This window comes from Lissotriton vulgaris, unplaced genomic scaffold (assembly GCF_964263255.1).
Source record: "Lissotriton vulgaris unplaced genomic scaffold, aLisVul1.2 SCAFFOLD_815, whole genome shotgun sequence".
Taxonomy (NCBI): domain Eukaryota; kingdom Metazoa; phylum Chordata; class Amphibia; order Caudata; family Salamandridae; genus Lissotriton; species Lissotriton vulgaris.
This window is the reverse complement of record NW_028243422.1, coordinates 59,948-77,756: the sequence shown is the minus strand read 5'-3', so window position 1 is coordinate 77,756 and position 17,809 is coordinate 59,948. Positions and strand designations below refer to the sequence as shown.

Here is a 17,809-nt window from a genome sequence, read left to right as displayed (position 1 = left end):
TCGGTCAGTCCCTCTCTCGGTCAGTCCCTCTCTCGGTCAGTCCCTCTCTCGGTCAGTCCCTCTCTCTGTCAGTCCCTCTTTCTGTCAGTCCCTCTCTCTGTCAGTCCCTCTCTCTGTCAGTCCCTCTCTCTGTCAGTCCCTCTCTCTGTCAGTCCCTCTCTCTGTCAGTCCCTCTCTCTGTCAGTCCCTCTCTCTGTCAGTCCCTCTCTCTGTCAGTCCCTCTCTCTCTCTCAGCCTCGCTCTCTCAGCCTCTCTCTCTCTCAGCCTCTCTCTCTCAGCCTCTCTCTCTCAGCCTCTCTCTCTCAGCCTCTCTCTCTCAGCCTCTCTCTCTCTCAGCCTCTCTCTCTCTCAGCCTCTCTCTCTCTCAGCCTCTCTCTCTCAGTCTCTCTCTCTCAGTCAGTCTTCCAGACAGTCTCTCTCTCCCTCTGCCAGTCTCTCTCAGTCAGTCTCTCTCTATCTCAGTCAGTGACTCTCTCTGTCAGTCTCGCTCTCTGTCAGTCAGTCTCTTTCTCTGTCAGTCAGTCTCTCTCTGTGAGTCTCTCTCTCTTAGTCAGTCTCTCTCTCTGTCGGCCAGTCTCTCTTTCTCTGTCAGTCTCTCTGTCAGTCTCGCTCAGTCTCTCTCAGTCAGTCAGTCTCTCTCTCTCTCTCTCTCTCTCTCTCCGTCAGTCTCTCTCTCAGCCAGTCAGTCTCCCTCTCTCTCTCTCAGTCTCTCTCTTTCTCTCTCTGTCAGTCTCTCTCTCAGTCAGTCTTCCAGACAGTCTCTCTCTCCCTCTGCCAGTCTCTCTCAGTCAGTCTCTCTCTATCTCAGTCAGTGACTCTCTCTGTCAGTCTCGCTCTCTGTCAGTCAGTCTCTCTCTCTGTCAGTCAGTCTCTCTCTGTGAGTCTCTCTCTCTTAGTGAGTCTCTCTCTGTCAGTCTCTCTCTCTCTCAGTCAGTCTCTCTCTTTCTCTCTCGTTCTCTCTCTCTGTCAGTCTCTCTCTCTCTCCGTCAGTCTCTCTCTCTCTCCGTCAGTCTCTCTCTCTCTGTCAGTCAGTCAGTCTCTCTCTCTCTCAGTCAGTCTCTCTCTCTCTCAGTCAGTCTCTTTCTCTCTCTCTCTCTCTGTCAGTCTCTCTCTCAGCCAGTCAGTCTCTCTCTCTCTCAGTCTCTCTCAGTCAGCCTCTCTCTCTCCCACAAGAAACAGATGGTCCTATGAACATTGACATTTCTTAAAGTATTTGCCACTCAATGGCAAAAGGAGGGTCTGAGGAAAAGTGTTCTTCGGATCGGCATCATTTGTACCGGGACCCCATTGTTTTTTCATTGCCATCTCGTGTCAAACACTTCCATATGACCCACCTGGTCGTTTCTGCTGATGCCGGAGGAAAATCTAACTGACACGACAAAAACCATCTTGCAGCCTGCATTTCTGCGCAGGAACTAACGCACACTCAACCCCCCTGTTCTTTGCAGTTCAACAGAAAGCCATGAGACACTCACGCCCTGTGTAAATGATTTGTTTTCCATCTCCTGCTCCCAGCCTGGTAAACATCCTTGACACCATGAACAGGTTATCTGGACAATGGTCTGACTTCTGGGCCTTGAACAATGACCTGAAAGACCAGGCTTTGATCAAGCTGAGTGGACAATGACCTGAAAGACCAAGCTTTGATCAAACTGAGTGAGCAATGACTTGTGTACCAAGCCTTGACCAGGTCACCATCTACAAACATCGTCTGGATCTGGTTATTAACTGCAAACACTGCCCTGATTGAACAATGGACTAACAGCCAAAAGACTGGAGTAAAAATGTAAACAAGCATTGGAAATGCAATAGGTCTCGCATTAGAAAAGTTGGAGCTATTGGTCTTGTAAATGACAAATATTTTATTTATGTGTTGGTTTTTAAAATAGCTAAATTGATAGCTTTGTTATTTACAATGCCAATAGTTATAACTTTCGCGAATGTGACACCTATAGCATTTGTAATGCAACATGTTTTGTATGTACGTGACTTAGATGGCAGCTCTGGTCGTTAGGCCACATCTCTAGAGAGATGTACGAAGTACTGAGGAAGACAAGATAAACTGCACTTTAATAAGGATGTCGAAATTAAGTTAGTACCTCTTTGATCGTTTTACTGCAAAATTGTGAAAATTATGAGACTCTAGTTCAGAACAGTTCGAATTTAGCTGTAGGACAAGGTAACCCAAGAAGTGCCAGTTGTTGTGGTGGCGAGTGATGCTGTGGCGTTCAGTGATGCTGTGGTAGCGCATAGTGATGTTGTGGGTGTGGGTATGGGGGTTGGGGGGTGTGGGTGTGTTGGGTGTGTGTGGGGGTGGGGTGGGTATGTGGGGGGTGAGTGGGGTTGTGTGCGTGGGGGGTTGTGTGTGTGTGTGGGGTTGTGTGTGTGTGGGATTGTGTGTGTGTGGGATTGTGTGTGTGTGGGATTGTGTGTGTGTGGGGTTGTGTGTGTGTGGGGTTGTGTGTGTGTGGGGGTGTGTGTGTGTGTGTGGTTGTGTGTGTGAGGGGTTGTGTGTGTGGGGGGTTGTGTGTGTGGGGGGTTGTGTGTGTGGGGGGTTGTGTGTGTGGGGGGTTGTGTGTGTGTGGGAAGGGGGGTGTGGGTTGTGTGTGGGGGTTGTCTGTGGGGTGCTGTGGGTGCGGGGTTGTGGGGGGTTATGTGTATGGGGTTGTGGGTGGGTGTTTGGGTGTGTGTGTGTGTGTGGGTGTCTGTGTGTGGGGTTGTGTGTGGGGTGGTGTGTGTAGCTCAGTAAGTCCTAAAAAAACTTTAGTCTCAAGAGTTCAAGACATGCAGCACTAAAGATCCTCTACGCCATGTTATAACAAAGAAGGATAGAGGCAACATAGACAGGGCTTTAGGGCTGGGTGGTGGGAGTGGGGGGAGAAACAGACATGAGAGCGACTGAGCGATATCAAGCAGCGACGGGTTGGGTGGGGGATTGAGATAATGCCGGGCGCCCGGGTTAAAGTGAAAGCGAGTCCCCGTGGTAAAGTAAAAGCGGGTCCCTGTGTTAAAGTAAAAGTGGGCGCCCGGGTTATTGGTAGGGGAGGTGCTGGCGGCTGGGGAGGGAGAGGAGAAATGCGAAATGCGAGTAAGGCTGGGTGCGGGGAGAGAGAGTGGAGGTGCTGGCGGCTGGGCAGGGGGAACAGATGGCGATGGCTGGAGATTTGATGCTGTGCACCATTTTTCCGAACTTTCAAAGTATATATCTTCTTAGTATGGGGATAGCCATTGTAATGTAGATTTTATGTAGTACAAATACATGCGTAGTGCCGTTATCCTTTCTTGGGCCAATCTCTATGCAATCTTTAGCGTTGGACACCACCAGTCACGACTCAAGACGCGTGATCTAATAGTAAAGTTGCTGCGTCATTGAGAATTTACAGCCACATAGCAAAGCACTCTCGCGAGACAGCGGCACGAGGCCCGCCTGTCCCCTGTGGAGAAGCAGCCCCAGTAGAATTAACTTACAGGCGGTAGCATTCCCCAAAACACATGCATTCTATCTGAAAACTGCAGCATTTCCAAGATTCAAGGCCCCTTATTCAAGGCTTAAAAGGGCGAATCTCTTATCAAATACAAGCCCCTTGCACCCCCGGTGCGTCACTTTTAATATGGGAAAAAGTGACGTACCTGCGGCGCAAGGGGCTTGTAAACAAGCCCATTCGTATTACTATACACTCCACCGAAGGTACATAAAAGGTAGTATGCGACCCTGGACTCCAAGCTTGTATAAGCGCATATCCTGTATTACATTCCTGATGCCAGTTTTACGCGCAGATGGGGGGTGCAATATTACCTACAGACATACAGCAATGAGGCACGTGTGGTACTTTGGGGCACTCAAGCACGACACCCTGGTTTCAGAAAAGGATTAAAAGCAACAAAAAGATTTCCTTACAGCATTGCAACATTTTCATTAGCCAACTGCACTGATCGTTTCGTGTTGAGGAAAAGGGGAAATCTTCAACAGCAGGGGACCCATTTTCACTTCCTCGCGAGTCTTAACAACTGCAGCTGCAGAGAGGACCCGGGCAGTGCGAGCAGACAGACGGTGACAGCAGACATGAGCAACTGGATTGTGAACGAGGGGATCTCCATCGTTGTGATTGTGAGTACACCAGTGGTTCCCTTTTAATTACTGCCTTTCAGGCCTAGTGCAAAATCCACCATAGCTGGTTTGTTGATGACGTTTAGCTGTAACTGTTGCCAGTGTTCAAATGGTGGGAATGACGTGGCAGGGTCACAGTGGTAAACGTTTTTAATTATTTGATTCACGTATGTGTAAAAATGTCTCCGCAGTGACCTCGATGCAATGAATATGTATGTTTCTGTGCCTGCAATATCAGTTAGAGAGAAGGGGTTAAAAAAAAAAACTCTAAGTGCAGGTGAATTGTTGCACTAACGAGTGAATGACCTGTGCCGAAAGGCAACCTAAATAACAAACATCTCAACACGTAATGTTTTTGATACACATGAGAAAGTATAGAAAGGGAAAAGTGTGCGCATTCGACGCAGGGTGAAAACGTGCTTGTACCATTTGCCATGATCTGAACTGAAGCATGTAGCCAGAAAGCATGTTCCATCATGGCGTGTCAGACGACTGTATTGGTGTCAGCAGTGTCGAGTCCGATGTGAGAGATGTAAGCTTCTCGTAGGGCGAGCCGAGCATCTACGAGTTATTCTCAGGTTGTCATTCAATTCTGCCCTCTAAATGAAGCCCCTAGTTTCTATAAGAGTGCTTTGACAGTACTGTGTTATGCTGTGTCAGATTAGCATACCTCTACCGCACCCCGGGCGGGGTAAACATTCTCTGCTTGCTATTTCTACTTCTGGCAAATCAAATGCACAAATTAAGCAACTTGATTGTAGAACTGCAATGAAATAGAATTTTTGGCCTCCCAATCTCCACAAACCTGTAATCTTGTATCTGGACACATTAGGATTGCTTAGAAACAGACGCGGCTAACATAGCAAGTGCTATAAAACAAGTTTAAACAAACAAACAAAAAATAAAACGAGCCACGGCCTGCCGGCCGTGAAAGTGAAAGTACGGCCGGCCGCCCGTGAATAATTAGGGGAGGTGCAGCCAGGAGAGAGCAGGAGCGGAGGCGCCAAGCTGGGGTACAGATGGCTGGCGATTTGATGTTGTGCACGCGCATTTTAGGTCAATGCGCTTGCGCATTGACCTAAAAGCGCACGGGCACAGCATCAAATCGCCAGTTTAGTTAAACCTCTGTTTAAGCCCCTATAGTCTCGCTCCGCTCAATGCGCATGCGCATTGTGAGGCGAGACCTAAAAAGGCTTGTAAGCTGCAGAGTGAAGCAGCATCCTCCTATGTCTTGTTTCTAAAGAGCTTGGGACTCTGTTCCATAGCCCGGGCTATTTGAATAAATCTGGGTTCCTCCTGCAGACAAAGGCTCCTGTGTCTCCTTTTACTACGTATGAAGGGTATGGAAGACTTGGGCGGTTCCCCCGCCGCCGAGACCCAGTGAGTGGGTTATTCTGGTCCTTCAAGACTTATGCATACAAGTCACAAACTCACAGATGCACACATGTATTTGCACACTCACAAATGCCACCAGACCTTGTGATATACAAGCCCACAGGCAGGCACTCCCCTATTTAGGTACAAACTCACAGCCAATAAATCCAGACTAAAGCATACACAACCCTCAATACACAACCCTCAAACACACATGCATATAGATAAGGACATATATTTGTATACTCTGTGGCTCAAAATATGTATATAAATATGCAGACACACACAAGCTGTAATCCATGGCCAAAAAACAGAAGGATATAGGGACGAGCAGACATGCATGTACTCCCAAAGACTATCCATACATGAACACATATTTAGACACGTTACACCTAAGCGTGGACATGCACACACAGATATGCACACACAGATATGCACACACACATGCTGGTACGTACTCCCAGCCAGATAATGCCACCCCACTGTACACATACTCTAACACACACCTTGTGAGAATGCAAGAACTACCTACGGTCAGAAGAGTAATACTTGATTTTCTGTTTTTTTAGGACGTGCCCTTGGCCGATTTCAGTCCCAATATCCAGGTGCAGTGACTCCAGTCAGTATATTTATTTGGTGGGGACCATGACCCAGTCTGTAGGGTGACAAAGCACTCACTGAAGCCACTCACCCTCATGGTTTTATATTGATCCTCTTCCTTGAATTTAGACTCCAGAATATATACCTCCTGTTTCTTCAGGACAAGCAGCCACTCTTGAAGTTTCACCTGTAGGGATGAGAGGGCAAGAAATAAGTGTAGATATGTAGTGTGTGGTCTTAATTACAAAAAAAGAGTCACTACAGTACCTGCCACACGTGCCCAGACTGTACGTACCAGTCATACATTAGTATTGGATGCACCAGCCACACATATCAGGATTGTAAGCACCAGCATCAAGTATCACAGACAATGATGTCCCTTCTTTGTACCGGTTCTTGCCTAGAAGGATCAGAATCCCTGGTCTATGGAAACAAGCTTCATCACTGGCACTTACAGCTACTTGACATTGTGCACACTTTATGCCTAAAGCATGGAAACAGATGGACTTGACACTAAAGAAGAAACGTTGTCCCAGAGACATCAAACATTCCAAAACAACACAGAACCAAGTGAAAATATCTAAGCAAACACGTCTTATAAATGCAATAACTGTGTATGGAGCCCTGACACAGCCACACTACAAGTAGTTAACAACACCCTCTGCCTCAACAACAAGAACGGCCCCTGACCCCCTGGACCTCTCTGCAGCCTACGACACTGGCGACCAGCTGGCCCTGATCAACACACAAAAAACATGAAGGGATTTTAAGACACTGTCTTGAAATGGATCACATCCCACCTCACCAGCTGACACCAGTTCATGCAAATAGATTCCACAAGATCACAGGAATGCCCCGTCTCCAGCAGAGTACCCCAGGGCTCCTTCCTTTCTCTCATCATCTTGAACCTTTACGTGGGATCTCTCAGATCCATTCTTACAGACAGCTGCATCAAGATCCATCAATATGCAGATGATGCTCAACTCTACTTTAAATATCCTCACCCAATGACATCCGCAAATCCTGCCCTGATCACAGCCAGTCTTTTATTGTATTTTTAAAACAGTTTTTATTAAAACAAACCACAGAGTCATCATTAAAGTATCACAATAAAGTTCAAGGGTCACACAATACAGTCCAGTAGTTTTGGCTCAATGTAAATCTTAATGTGTAAAGGGTACTAGGTCGGGATCTCCTGACCACAGCCAGTCTTGGATGTCAACTAATGTATTAAAGTTAAACCCCATAAAGACTGAACTCCTCCTGTGTGCCGCCAGCTCAGAGCAACCACAGACTTAAGCCTGGGTCTCCAACGTAAACCCATCGGTCTTTACCCCCCCCCCTCGACACCGACCTCTCATTCCAACAACACACTGAATGAATGACAAAGAATGCCAAGAACGCTTGATTCCAATGTCCTCTCTTGAAGAGGTTGTTTCTCCTGGAAGACGACCTCAGAACAAATGTACAAGGCCTCTCAATGGGGGCAGAGGCAAGACCCTGGTCAACGGTCTCCCCAACACCACCCTAGCACCCCTGAAAGGCAGCATCATGAAGCGGCGCAGCTCATCAAGGGCTGAAGAAATCACCACCACATTAAAAGACCTACACTAGAGGCGATAACGGGGAAAGATGGTGGTTGTGTGATCACGGACGATCAATGCTCCTCAGGACTGACTGCCCTCGAGTCGGAGCATGCCGGGAGGCTTGCTGCTGTGTCCTTTATCGCTGCTCTTCCATGGTCCACAGACAAAACATCAAGCGGCGAGATGTGTTACGCCGTCTCACCGCGCTGCCTGGTTGCTTGTTCGTGGAGCTGCACTGGGTTTCTCTGAAAGCGGGACGCCCCTCGCTGATTCACTGTACATCAAAGATGAAGCCGAAATCTACCAAAACCCTGGCGGGGGGGTGGGGGGGGGGGGGGGGGTCGAGGCACCGATGAGCACCCGCTGTGGATACAGGACTACAGAGCCAGAGTGCTGCAAAAAAGCTAGGGGAGGATGGAGGAGAGTCACCTAGAAACTCTGGTGTTTGGGGAAAAAACTACAACTGTAAAGTCTGCAGGAGCAATAATGAAGTAAATATGAAAATGTGATTAGGGATTTTCTGTTAAAAATGAAAAATGAATTAAATGCAATAGAGAAGATCCCTATCATTGAGGCTGCCACTGGCGTTATATATTTGTCTACCTAGATGAAATTGTACAGGCCTCCTCTTTGTAGGAGATGATATGTCTTCCATTGGTTCAACCTGTTAAAGGTTAATAAATATGTTATATTTACCGCACTGTATATGAAATCGAAATTATTTAATTATGTATTTAGATGACAGTTACTGGTTGAATTTGTATCATGATATTCTGGAAATGATTGACATGTAGCACTTTATCTATTATGCACAATTCTGCTGCTTCTCCAGCTTAATATTGCTGTATGAAACCGAATTTTTTTTTGTTTATTTTATTTCAATGGAATGTTTAGATGAAACTCACTGGTCAAGTCTGTCTTAAAAAAAAATACCTACACTAGCTGTTCCTTCCAGCTCAGATCATCTTCATGGCCAGCGGCATCGCATAAAGGGCTCGATAACAAGACCCCAGCTCACCTGGCAAACAAACTATACTCGTTCAAGGAACAACATCTGACCAGGAGGATGGATATCACCAGACTCAAGACAAAAAATTGTAAGACGAAAAACCCAGGAGGCAAGCCTTCTCCGTTTATGCTCCCAGAATCTGGAACAGCATCCTTCTCAAAGTGGCATCAGCTCACAAACCCCCCAAGCTAGGAAAATGTTGAAGACCCATCTTTCCAATGAGCACTATCCCTGACCCGACCGCCCACCCTTGACCTTCCCCAACATCTGTCTCTTCCCAGGGACCAGCCCCTAGATTCACACTCTGTATCCAGATTGTAAGTACTGCATATATATATAAATATATATATATATATATATATATATATATATATATATATATATATATAAAATAAGACGGTCAGTAACAGATGTCCAGAATGTAAATTCTGGCCACACATATCCACATTGTTCTTAAATATGTCATATCTAGATCCCCTTGGCTGATTAACCACGTCTGGAACTTGTCCAATACAGGTGCCGGCCACACGTACGGTCTGTGAGAGAACAGACAACCAAAGAAGTGATCACAGTATGTGACAGAAAACAGACACAGGAAGAGTGCAGGTCCCAACCCCAGGCAGGGTCTGTGACAGAGAACAGGCACAGGGAGAGTGCAGGCCTCAACCCCAGGCAGGGTCTGTGACAGAAAACAGGCACAGGGAGAGTGAAGGCCTCAACCCCAGGCAGGGTGTGTGACAGAGAACAGACACAGGAGGAATGCAGGCCCCAACACAAGGCAGGGTCTGTGACAGAGAACAGACACAGGAAGAGTGCAGGGCCCAACCCCAGGCAGGGTCTGTGATAGAAAACAGACACAGGAAGAATGCAGGCCCCAACCCCAGGCAGGGTCTGTGAGAGAGAACAGACACAGGAAGAGTGCAGGCCCAAACCCCATACAGGGTCTGCAACAGAGAACACACAACCAAAACTAGAGCGGGCACCAAATGTTGACACAGTCTGTGACAGAGAAGAGTCACAGGAAGGGAGCGGGTACCAGCTTCTCACAGGGTCTGTGATGGAGACAGACATATTGGGAGAGTGGGCACCAGACTCCTACAGGATCTCCAACAGAGAACAGAAAGGCAGATCAAGACAGCAGGTGCCAGCCTGATACAGGGTCTGTAAGAAAAAACAGACAGCATAACATAACATAACAGGTGTATTTGTAAAGCACACGATTACCCGAATGTGTCCTGGCGCTGAATAACAGATGTTTATTGTTCCCCAACTCAATGGTGTTCATTTTATCGACCTCAGATTGATGAAAGGCTGAGTGGACCAGCCAGGATCTGAACCTGTGACTAGGAGGTCGAACACAGGCCCCTGCAGTGGCTGCTTTAGTCCACTGAGCCACCAGACCCGGCCACAGCAGACACCATACAGAGTAGAAGGCAAGAAAGAGGCAGACAGAGAGAGAGGACAGACATCAAGCCCTTTCAGCGTCCATGACAGGAGTCAGAGCAGGTTCCACCCCTTTACAAGTTCTGAAGCAGGAATCAGACGCCAGCCTCTTACGAGGTCTGCAACAGAAAACAGGCAACACACTCATACAGGGGTCCGTGACAAGCAAGCTGCCAGAACGAGAGAGCAGACACCAGTCCTTTACCGGATCTGCAACAGGGAACAGGCACAAACCTTATACAGGGCTGCAACTGGGAACAAGCAGGATAAGTGAGAGAGCAGGCAGCACGCTGATGCAGAGTCTGCAACCAGGAAAAGGCAGCCAGACCGGGAGAGCAGGGACCGACCCCTTGCAGGGTGTATGGCAGGATGTCACCAGTCAGATTCAGAGCCTAAACAGTAGGGTCAAAGGTTTTGGCACAGGATCCCTGTGACAAACTGCTTCCTGGCCCGGAATATCTTCATGTGCAGGAGGCCTGTACCACGAGCCCCCTGAAAAGGGCCCTACATCTGGAGTGTTAAATGATTGGCTTTGAGCTCTGGTTTAGGTAAGGAGCCAATTTTCGACCGGCCACCAGCTATCTGTCCAAAATGATGGATTGTTCCCCAGCACCAAATCCTCAGTCTTGGATGAGTTTAGCTTCAGACAACTGTCTGTCATCCAATTAGCTATACGGCTCATACAGTCGTGAAAATTAATCGCCGTCTGGCTGGAAGAACTGCTCACCGAGACCACAATATGAGTGTCGACACGAGGGAAAATCCATACATTTTTACTAGCCTGGCAATGGGGGTGACGTCGAGGTTAAAAAGCGTTGGACTCAAAGAAGAACCCTGAGGATCTCCTCAGGGCAGCCTGAAGGAGGGTGAGACAAGGTTCCCCGATGCCACTTGTTGAGACCGTTCCGACAGGAAGGAGCACGGTAGGGACAGCGCCTTATCATGTGCGCTACACCCTGCATTGCATCACCTCTTCTGCTGTGTTTGATGTCCATGTGAGCCCGTGCGCCACACCCTGCATTGCTGCACCTCTTCTTTTCTGTCTGTGTCCATGTGAGTCCTTGTGTCACACCCTGCATTGTCGCGTCAAGTCTTCTGACACCAATGTAGTAGCGCGCTCTAGTGTACGACGTCACGTGGCCACGTGACGTGCCGCGCCCGCGCAAGGCTACGCAGGCTGCGTAATGTTTGGCGCGCATAACCGTTAAACGCCAGTTGAGGCTCGGCGCTCTTCAGAGGTAGACGTGTTTTAATAAACGAGGTTAAACACTACCAGGTTGCAGCGTCGTTCATTGCTGGGTGATCGATAACTTTACAATGGCGACGAGGGTGGGATAGCTGATCCCCAACCCTGCAGTGAACCCAAGACAACCACCGAGCAAGCACCCTGAAGAGCGCGGCAGAGCCGAACAACCTGGAGCTTCCCCAGAGGCCGAAACGGCGGAAGTCGAGGAAGGCACGGCGAGCAGTCAGCTAACAAGGTTAGCGTCCACCGGCCAAGAACGAGCTGGATACCTTGATAAAGAGCGAGGGGGCTGACGCAGGTGGTCCCCAGAACCACACATACAAAGCTGAACGAGACAGCGCGCCAGGAAGCCCCAAAGGCCAAACGAGCCACCAGCCCACGATCAAAAGTGAAAGAATGAGCGTACAAACAGGATACGCAACAGCGCCGGTGCAATTCCTGCCCAGGCCGGGAGAGCCGTTGATGAAGTGGGAGGATTGGAGAGAGTACATCGACAACTTCATTGGCGTTCTAGAGGACGAGAGTGAAGAGACATTCAAACCATCGAGAAAAAAACGCATCTTGCTATTGAACTTAGGCCCTGAAGGGTTGAGAGTATACAAAAGCCTCGTGCCAAAGCAAAGGAACAGCACGGACGATGATGTGTACGCTCATGCAATCGATGACCTGAACGAACACTTTAGACCAGCGGTATGTGTGTCGGTGGACAGGTTTAACTTTCAACAAAGAAAGCAGCGCCCTGGGGAGACGGTAGAGGAGTACGTGGCAGCGCTAAAACGGCTGTCAGCCACGTGCAAGTGCGACAACTGGGAGGAGGAGTTCATAAAGGACCAAGTGGTAATGCACACCACGTGCACCTCCGTGCAAGATAAGCTATGGGCCAGTGGAGAAACCACTCTGAAAGATGTGATGGTCATCGTCAAAAGGGCAGAGCTGGCGAGGAGGTGTGCGGATGCAACAAAGAAAGAGACCACGTCCAGTGTCATGGTGAACAGGGTAGACGAGGACGAGTCCCGTAAGGACCACTCGGCGAAAAGGACAGCAGAAAAGAGTGGCGCCAAGGGGAACGGTAATGGCGGACCTCCAGGAAGACACGCGGGAACCAGCCGGAAGCCATGCTACAGGTGTGGAAACTGGACGCACGAAGCGCATGATAGAAAATGTCCGGCGTTTCGTGCCAAATGCATGTACTGTGGAATTATTGGACACTTCGAGAAGGTGTGCAGGAAGAAAGCCTCCAAGAGCACGGTGAGATTAATCAGCCAGGACAGCGACACACAGGAGGAGACACCGGAGGAGGAGGTAGCCACGGTGCTGGGCATATATGACCAGGTACGGGGAGCGGATGGACAAGTCATGAATGTGGATAGGAAAAGATCTATGAAGCCGGTGTTGGAAATGACCATAGGAGGAATCATGATCAGTGTAATAGCTGACACTGGTTCGCAGTACACCATCGTCCAGAGGGCCGTGTGGGAAGAGAAGTTTGCACCAAGACTAGGCCCGGAACTGGAGAGGTTAGACATCCGCCCCGTCACGTACAACGGGGACCGCATACCAATGGCGGGATTCCGACCACTGAAGTTCGAATTCCGGGGCCGATCGGCCTCCTGCAAGCTCTACGTATCAGAAAAAGGACCCTCCGTGCTGGGGTGGCTGGACCAGGGTGACCTGGGCATCAAGTTGGACCCCGGAGGTGCAGATCAGATCTTACTAACTGAACACGAATCGTGGCCTGACCAAGACAGATGGAGGAAGACATTCCCCAAGGTATTCGGAGGCACGGTGGGGAAGCTAGAGAAATTTGCACATAGGATCATCCTGAAGGACAAGGCTGTGCCTGTGGCTCACCGGGCCAGGAACATTCCCATCGCAGTACGAGAGGCGGTGCAAGAGGAGCTCCAAGAACTGGAGAAGAAAGGGATCATTCAGCCCATCACATGTGCGGAATGGTTGGCGCCACTGGTGGTAGTTAAGAAGCCCAACGGGAAGGTCCGGCTGTGCGTGGACCTTAGGGAACTTAACAAGAACATTGTAGTAGAAAGGTTCCCCCTGCCAAGAACAGAGGAGATGCTGGCCAGCACCCGGGGCATCAAATGGTACTCCACCATCGATCTGACTTCCGCCTACCACCAGATAGCCCTGCACCCGGAGAGCCGCCATCTTACATCGTTTATCACCCCATTTGGGTGTTACCAGTTTCTCCGCATGCCATTTGGGCTGGCTTCGGCAGCTGCAGTCTTCCAAAAATTGATGCACCAGCTCTTCCAAAATAGCAGGGACGTCCAGTACTTTCAGGACGACATCCTGATAATGGGCCGAGACAAGCTGGACCATGATGCGAAACTGGAAAAGGTGTTACGGATACTGGAAGGGAAAGGCCTCACTGCGGAATGGTCAAAGTGTCGCATTGGAATGTCGTCAGTAACATATCTAGGACATGAAATAGGTGTGGACGGAGTGACCCCCAAGGCAGAAAATGTCAAGGCGATCCGCGAGGCGCCCCCTCCAACCAGTAAAGACGAAGTAAGATCATTTCTGGGCATGGCCGAGTACTATGGGAAATTTGTACAACATTTCGCCTCCAGAACCCACCACATGAGGCAACTCACGAAGGAAAGCACCGAGTTTCGATAGTCAGGAGAGGCACAGAAGGAGTTCGATGATGTCAAGAAACCGATCACGGAAGCCATTCCTCTTCAGGGGTATGACCCCCAAGGCCGAACGGTCTTGACCACGGATGCCAGCGACAAAGGTCTGGGAGCAGTCCTTATGCAGGACAGAGGACAAGGACAGATGGAGACAATAAGTTTTGCCTCACGCACGCTGACAGAGACCGAGAAACGGTACAGTGTGTTTGAGAAGGCGATGCTGGCAGTGGTGTGGGCCACCGCGAGGTTCAGACAATTTCTGTGGGGCACACCTCTACTAAAGGTGCTGACGTCAATCGGGCACGCCGAGGCCACACCAAGAATATCAAAGATGTCGTTGAAGCTACTAGAGTTCCGGTATGATGTGGAGCATATACCGGGGAACAGGAATCGTGTGGCAGATTACCTAAGCAGAGCTGCTGCAATGGAATCCAGTGCCGAGAACATGGCATGAACAGAGGAGTGGGTGGCCCTCACAGGGGACCAAGGGGCCTCCATCAGTCTCACAGAATGGGAACAGGCATACGATGAGGACGCAGTGTTAAAGGAGGTGAAGAAGTTCGTGATGCAAGGATGGCCTGAAAAGAAAGCACTTGGAGGGGAACTCAGACCCTACTATGAAATCAGAGAGGAACTATCGGTAGGTGACAAGGGAGTGCTTGTACACAGAGGCGAAAGGGTAATACCACCCGCTAACCTCATCACCCGGCTATTAGACGCACTCCATGAGGGACACCTCGGGATCTGTAAATTGAGGCTGAGAGCCAGGCAAGACTACTGGTGGCCTGGAATGGACTTGAAGGCAGAAAGACATGTCAGGAACTGCACCAGGTGTCAAGGAGCAGATAAAACCCTCAAACTCCTCCGCCCTGAGCTGGGCAAGTTTGATCTACCCAGGAACCCTTGGGAAGAACTGAGTGTGGACATCCTGGGCCCCATTCTGGACAGGCAAGGAGTGCAGAAATATGTGTGTGTCATGGTGGACAGGTACTCAAAATGGCCGGAGATAATGATAGGAGAAACCATGGACACAGATGCGATTATCAAATTCCTGGCAGACACGTTCGTGAGGGAAGGCATCCCCAAGACAGTGCTTAGTGACAATGGGCCCCAGTTTAAATCAGAGAAGTGGAACAGATTCATGAATAGAAATGGCATAGGAGCCAAACACACAGCCATTTATCACCCAGCTGGAAACGGTTTAGTAGAACGGTTCAACAGGGTGGTAATGGGGTCGATTCAAGCTGCCATAGCTGATGACAAGGACTGGGAGGCGGAAATTTGGCATATGATCTGGGCTTACAGGATAACGCCTACCAGCACAGGATACAGCCCGTTTCAAATACTAAGAGGACGAGAACCTTTCACATAGGACAACCGAGTGCGGAAGGAGAAAACAGTCACCAGTGAATGGTCGCCCGCTGTAGTGAGAGCCAACCTCGAGAGAGCCCAAGCAACCTACACCAAACATTATGATCGCAGATGGAATGTACGGAACACTGGACTAGAGGAAGGAGAGTGGGTGCGAGTGAGGTTGGCCAATGTGCAGAGAAAAGGAGAGAGCAAATACAGCAAGCCCTTGCAGGTGAAGGAAGTACGGGGCAGGGCGGCCCTACTGAGTGATGGCAACGTGTGGTCGCAAGATCGCATGGCGAGGTGTAACAAAATCTTGAACTGGGATCAGAGGACCACAGACTTGGACGAGGAAGAAACAGAGTTGGAGGCGCAGGAGGCTCGGGGGGGAGCGATTGAGGAGAATGGAGAAGGTGCACAAGAACTAGAGACAATGGTACGCGAGCAAGAGTGGATGGCACGAGGAAGTCGGAGAGAAGGAGAAGTAGGCGCGGCTGCGCAGGAGTCAGAAGGAAGCAACGAATGTGAGAATCTCAACACCCCGGTAAGACTGACCCGTAGTGGCAGGGTGGTGTTTAAACCAGCAAAATTCAGAGACTATGAACTGAACTGTGAACGAATGAGTAACTGATTCCTCGTTGGAAAAAGGGGAGATATGTAGTAGCGCGCTCTAGTGTACGACGTCACGTGGCCACGTGACGTGCCGCGCCCGCGCAAGGCTACGCAGACTGCGCAATGTTTGGCGCGCATAACCGTTAAACGCCAGTTGAGGCTCGGTGTTCTTCAGAGGTAGACGTGTTTTAATAAACGAGGTTAAACACTACCAGGTTGCAGCGTCGTTCATTGCTGGGTGATCGATAACTTTACAACCAACAACTCACACCTCACTGCTACACTGAGTTCCTTGAGTCTCGTGCAACGTCCCACAACACCCACACACATCCCTTCTGATCCCCTGCAGCAGCCTCTGTGGCTCACAGTATACAGCCTATGATCCCAGCGCTCTGACAGACACACTGTGTGCTCTTTACGGGTTCTTTTAAAGCCCTCATGGAGTGGATTCACTTACAATCCCTAAACACAAACAAACATACCTTGTATTTTCAGCAGCCTTCTCTAAGGACACCAAACATCCCTAAATATACATTGTATCCTCTTAAAGACTTAACAAATGTATTCATTTGTGAATCGTGATCGTCCACAGACATGCCTTGTGCTCCTCTGCAGCTTCTTCCTCTGTGGAACTTACACTGTCTTCACTTGTGAATCGTGAACACCCACATACACTCCTTGCACAGACTTCCCTTTGGGGCCCACGGGTGCCTTATGATCCATAAACATCCACACACAGACCCTGTTCTCCTCTGCAGCCTCCTCAATGGCATACACAGGTAGGGGGAGCAGATGACTCCATGCCACCGGGACACAACTTTTTCCATTTCTGGGCTTTTGATTTAAGAGATCAGTGCATTCTGGGAGTTGTAGTTTTGGTTCACGTTACTGGGCCCTATTGCTTCAACACACCAGATGATAATGATATGTAAAAAGCTAAATCCAGGAATGGAAATGTGTTGTCCCAGTGACCTGGAGCCATCTGGCACCCTATAAAAATGGTGACTTGTGATCTCTGAACACTCACACACACAGCGTGTGCTCTCCGGCTGCCCCTTGGTGTGTCTCCAAGCGACTTTGTGACCCCTGAACACCCGCAGACGTACCTTGTGCTCCTCTGCAGCCTCCTCTATAGGACTTGAGGAGTGAGTCTTATGCTCCTTGGACTCCCGGCAGACCCAGCATATCATCCTCTGATCCTCTGCACAGAACAGCAGCTGTGCCTGGTTATGTTTCTCACACAGATTCTCCTCCGGGGGCTTCACGGGGGGCAGGTGAAGCTGTTTTAACATTTCCACCATGTTCCCCACTAGTCTGTTGGGTCGGAGGCTTTTCCCAGAAGATATTTCCCTGCACTGTGGACAGGGGAAGTTTTCATCTCTTCCCTCCCAGCTCTGGGTGATGCAGGAGCGGCAGAAGTTGTGTCCACACTCTATGGACACCGGATCCTTAAAATATTCCAGACAGATGGAACAAGTGGCCTCTTCCTTGAGGTTCCCGAGCTGAGCTGCTGCCGCCATGATGCAGAAATGCAGGAAGTGAAGGTAAGTTTCATTTCTCTCTGTTTATGAAGTGGGTGTGTCTGTGCGTCTGCCCCTCTCTGTGTGCAGTGGGTGTGTCTGTGCGTCTGCCCCTCCCTGTGTGCAGTGGGTGTGTCTGTGCGTCTGTCCCTCTCTGTGTGAAGTGGGTGTGTCTGTGCGTCTGCCCCTCTCTGGCTGCACCGGGACTTCCTGGTTCATGTTACAGTCACAGAGCAGGGATTAGAACTGACTCCTCTGCTCTGCCTCGAGGTTTTCCTCCTTTCTCGGCTAAAATACCAGCAATTTG

The 17,809-nt window shown here is 49.5% G+C and overlaps 1 protein-coding gene across 1 annotated transcript in view; it reads right to left on the bottom strand.

Annotated features, from left to right (window-relative positions):
* LOC147668405 (E3 ubiquitin-protein ligase TRIM11-like) overlaps positions 1 to 17,593 on the bottom strand; it is a 117,196-nt gene extending 99,603 nt beyond the window's left edge. Inside the window, exons 1-2 of the mRNA XM_086948573.1 lie at positions 17,089 to 17,593; positions 6,174 to 6,269 (exon numbers count right to left, since the gene is read on the bottom strand). Coding sequence (XP_086804699.1) covers positions 6,174 to 6,269; positions 17,089 to 17,502 — 510 coding nt within the window. The 5' untranslated portion in view covers positions 17,503 to 17,593. The remainder of the gene's footprint in view (positions 1 to 6,173; positions 6,270 to 17,088) is intronic.
* Positions 17,594 to 17,809: the final 216 nt, after the last annotated feature.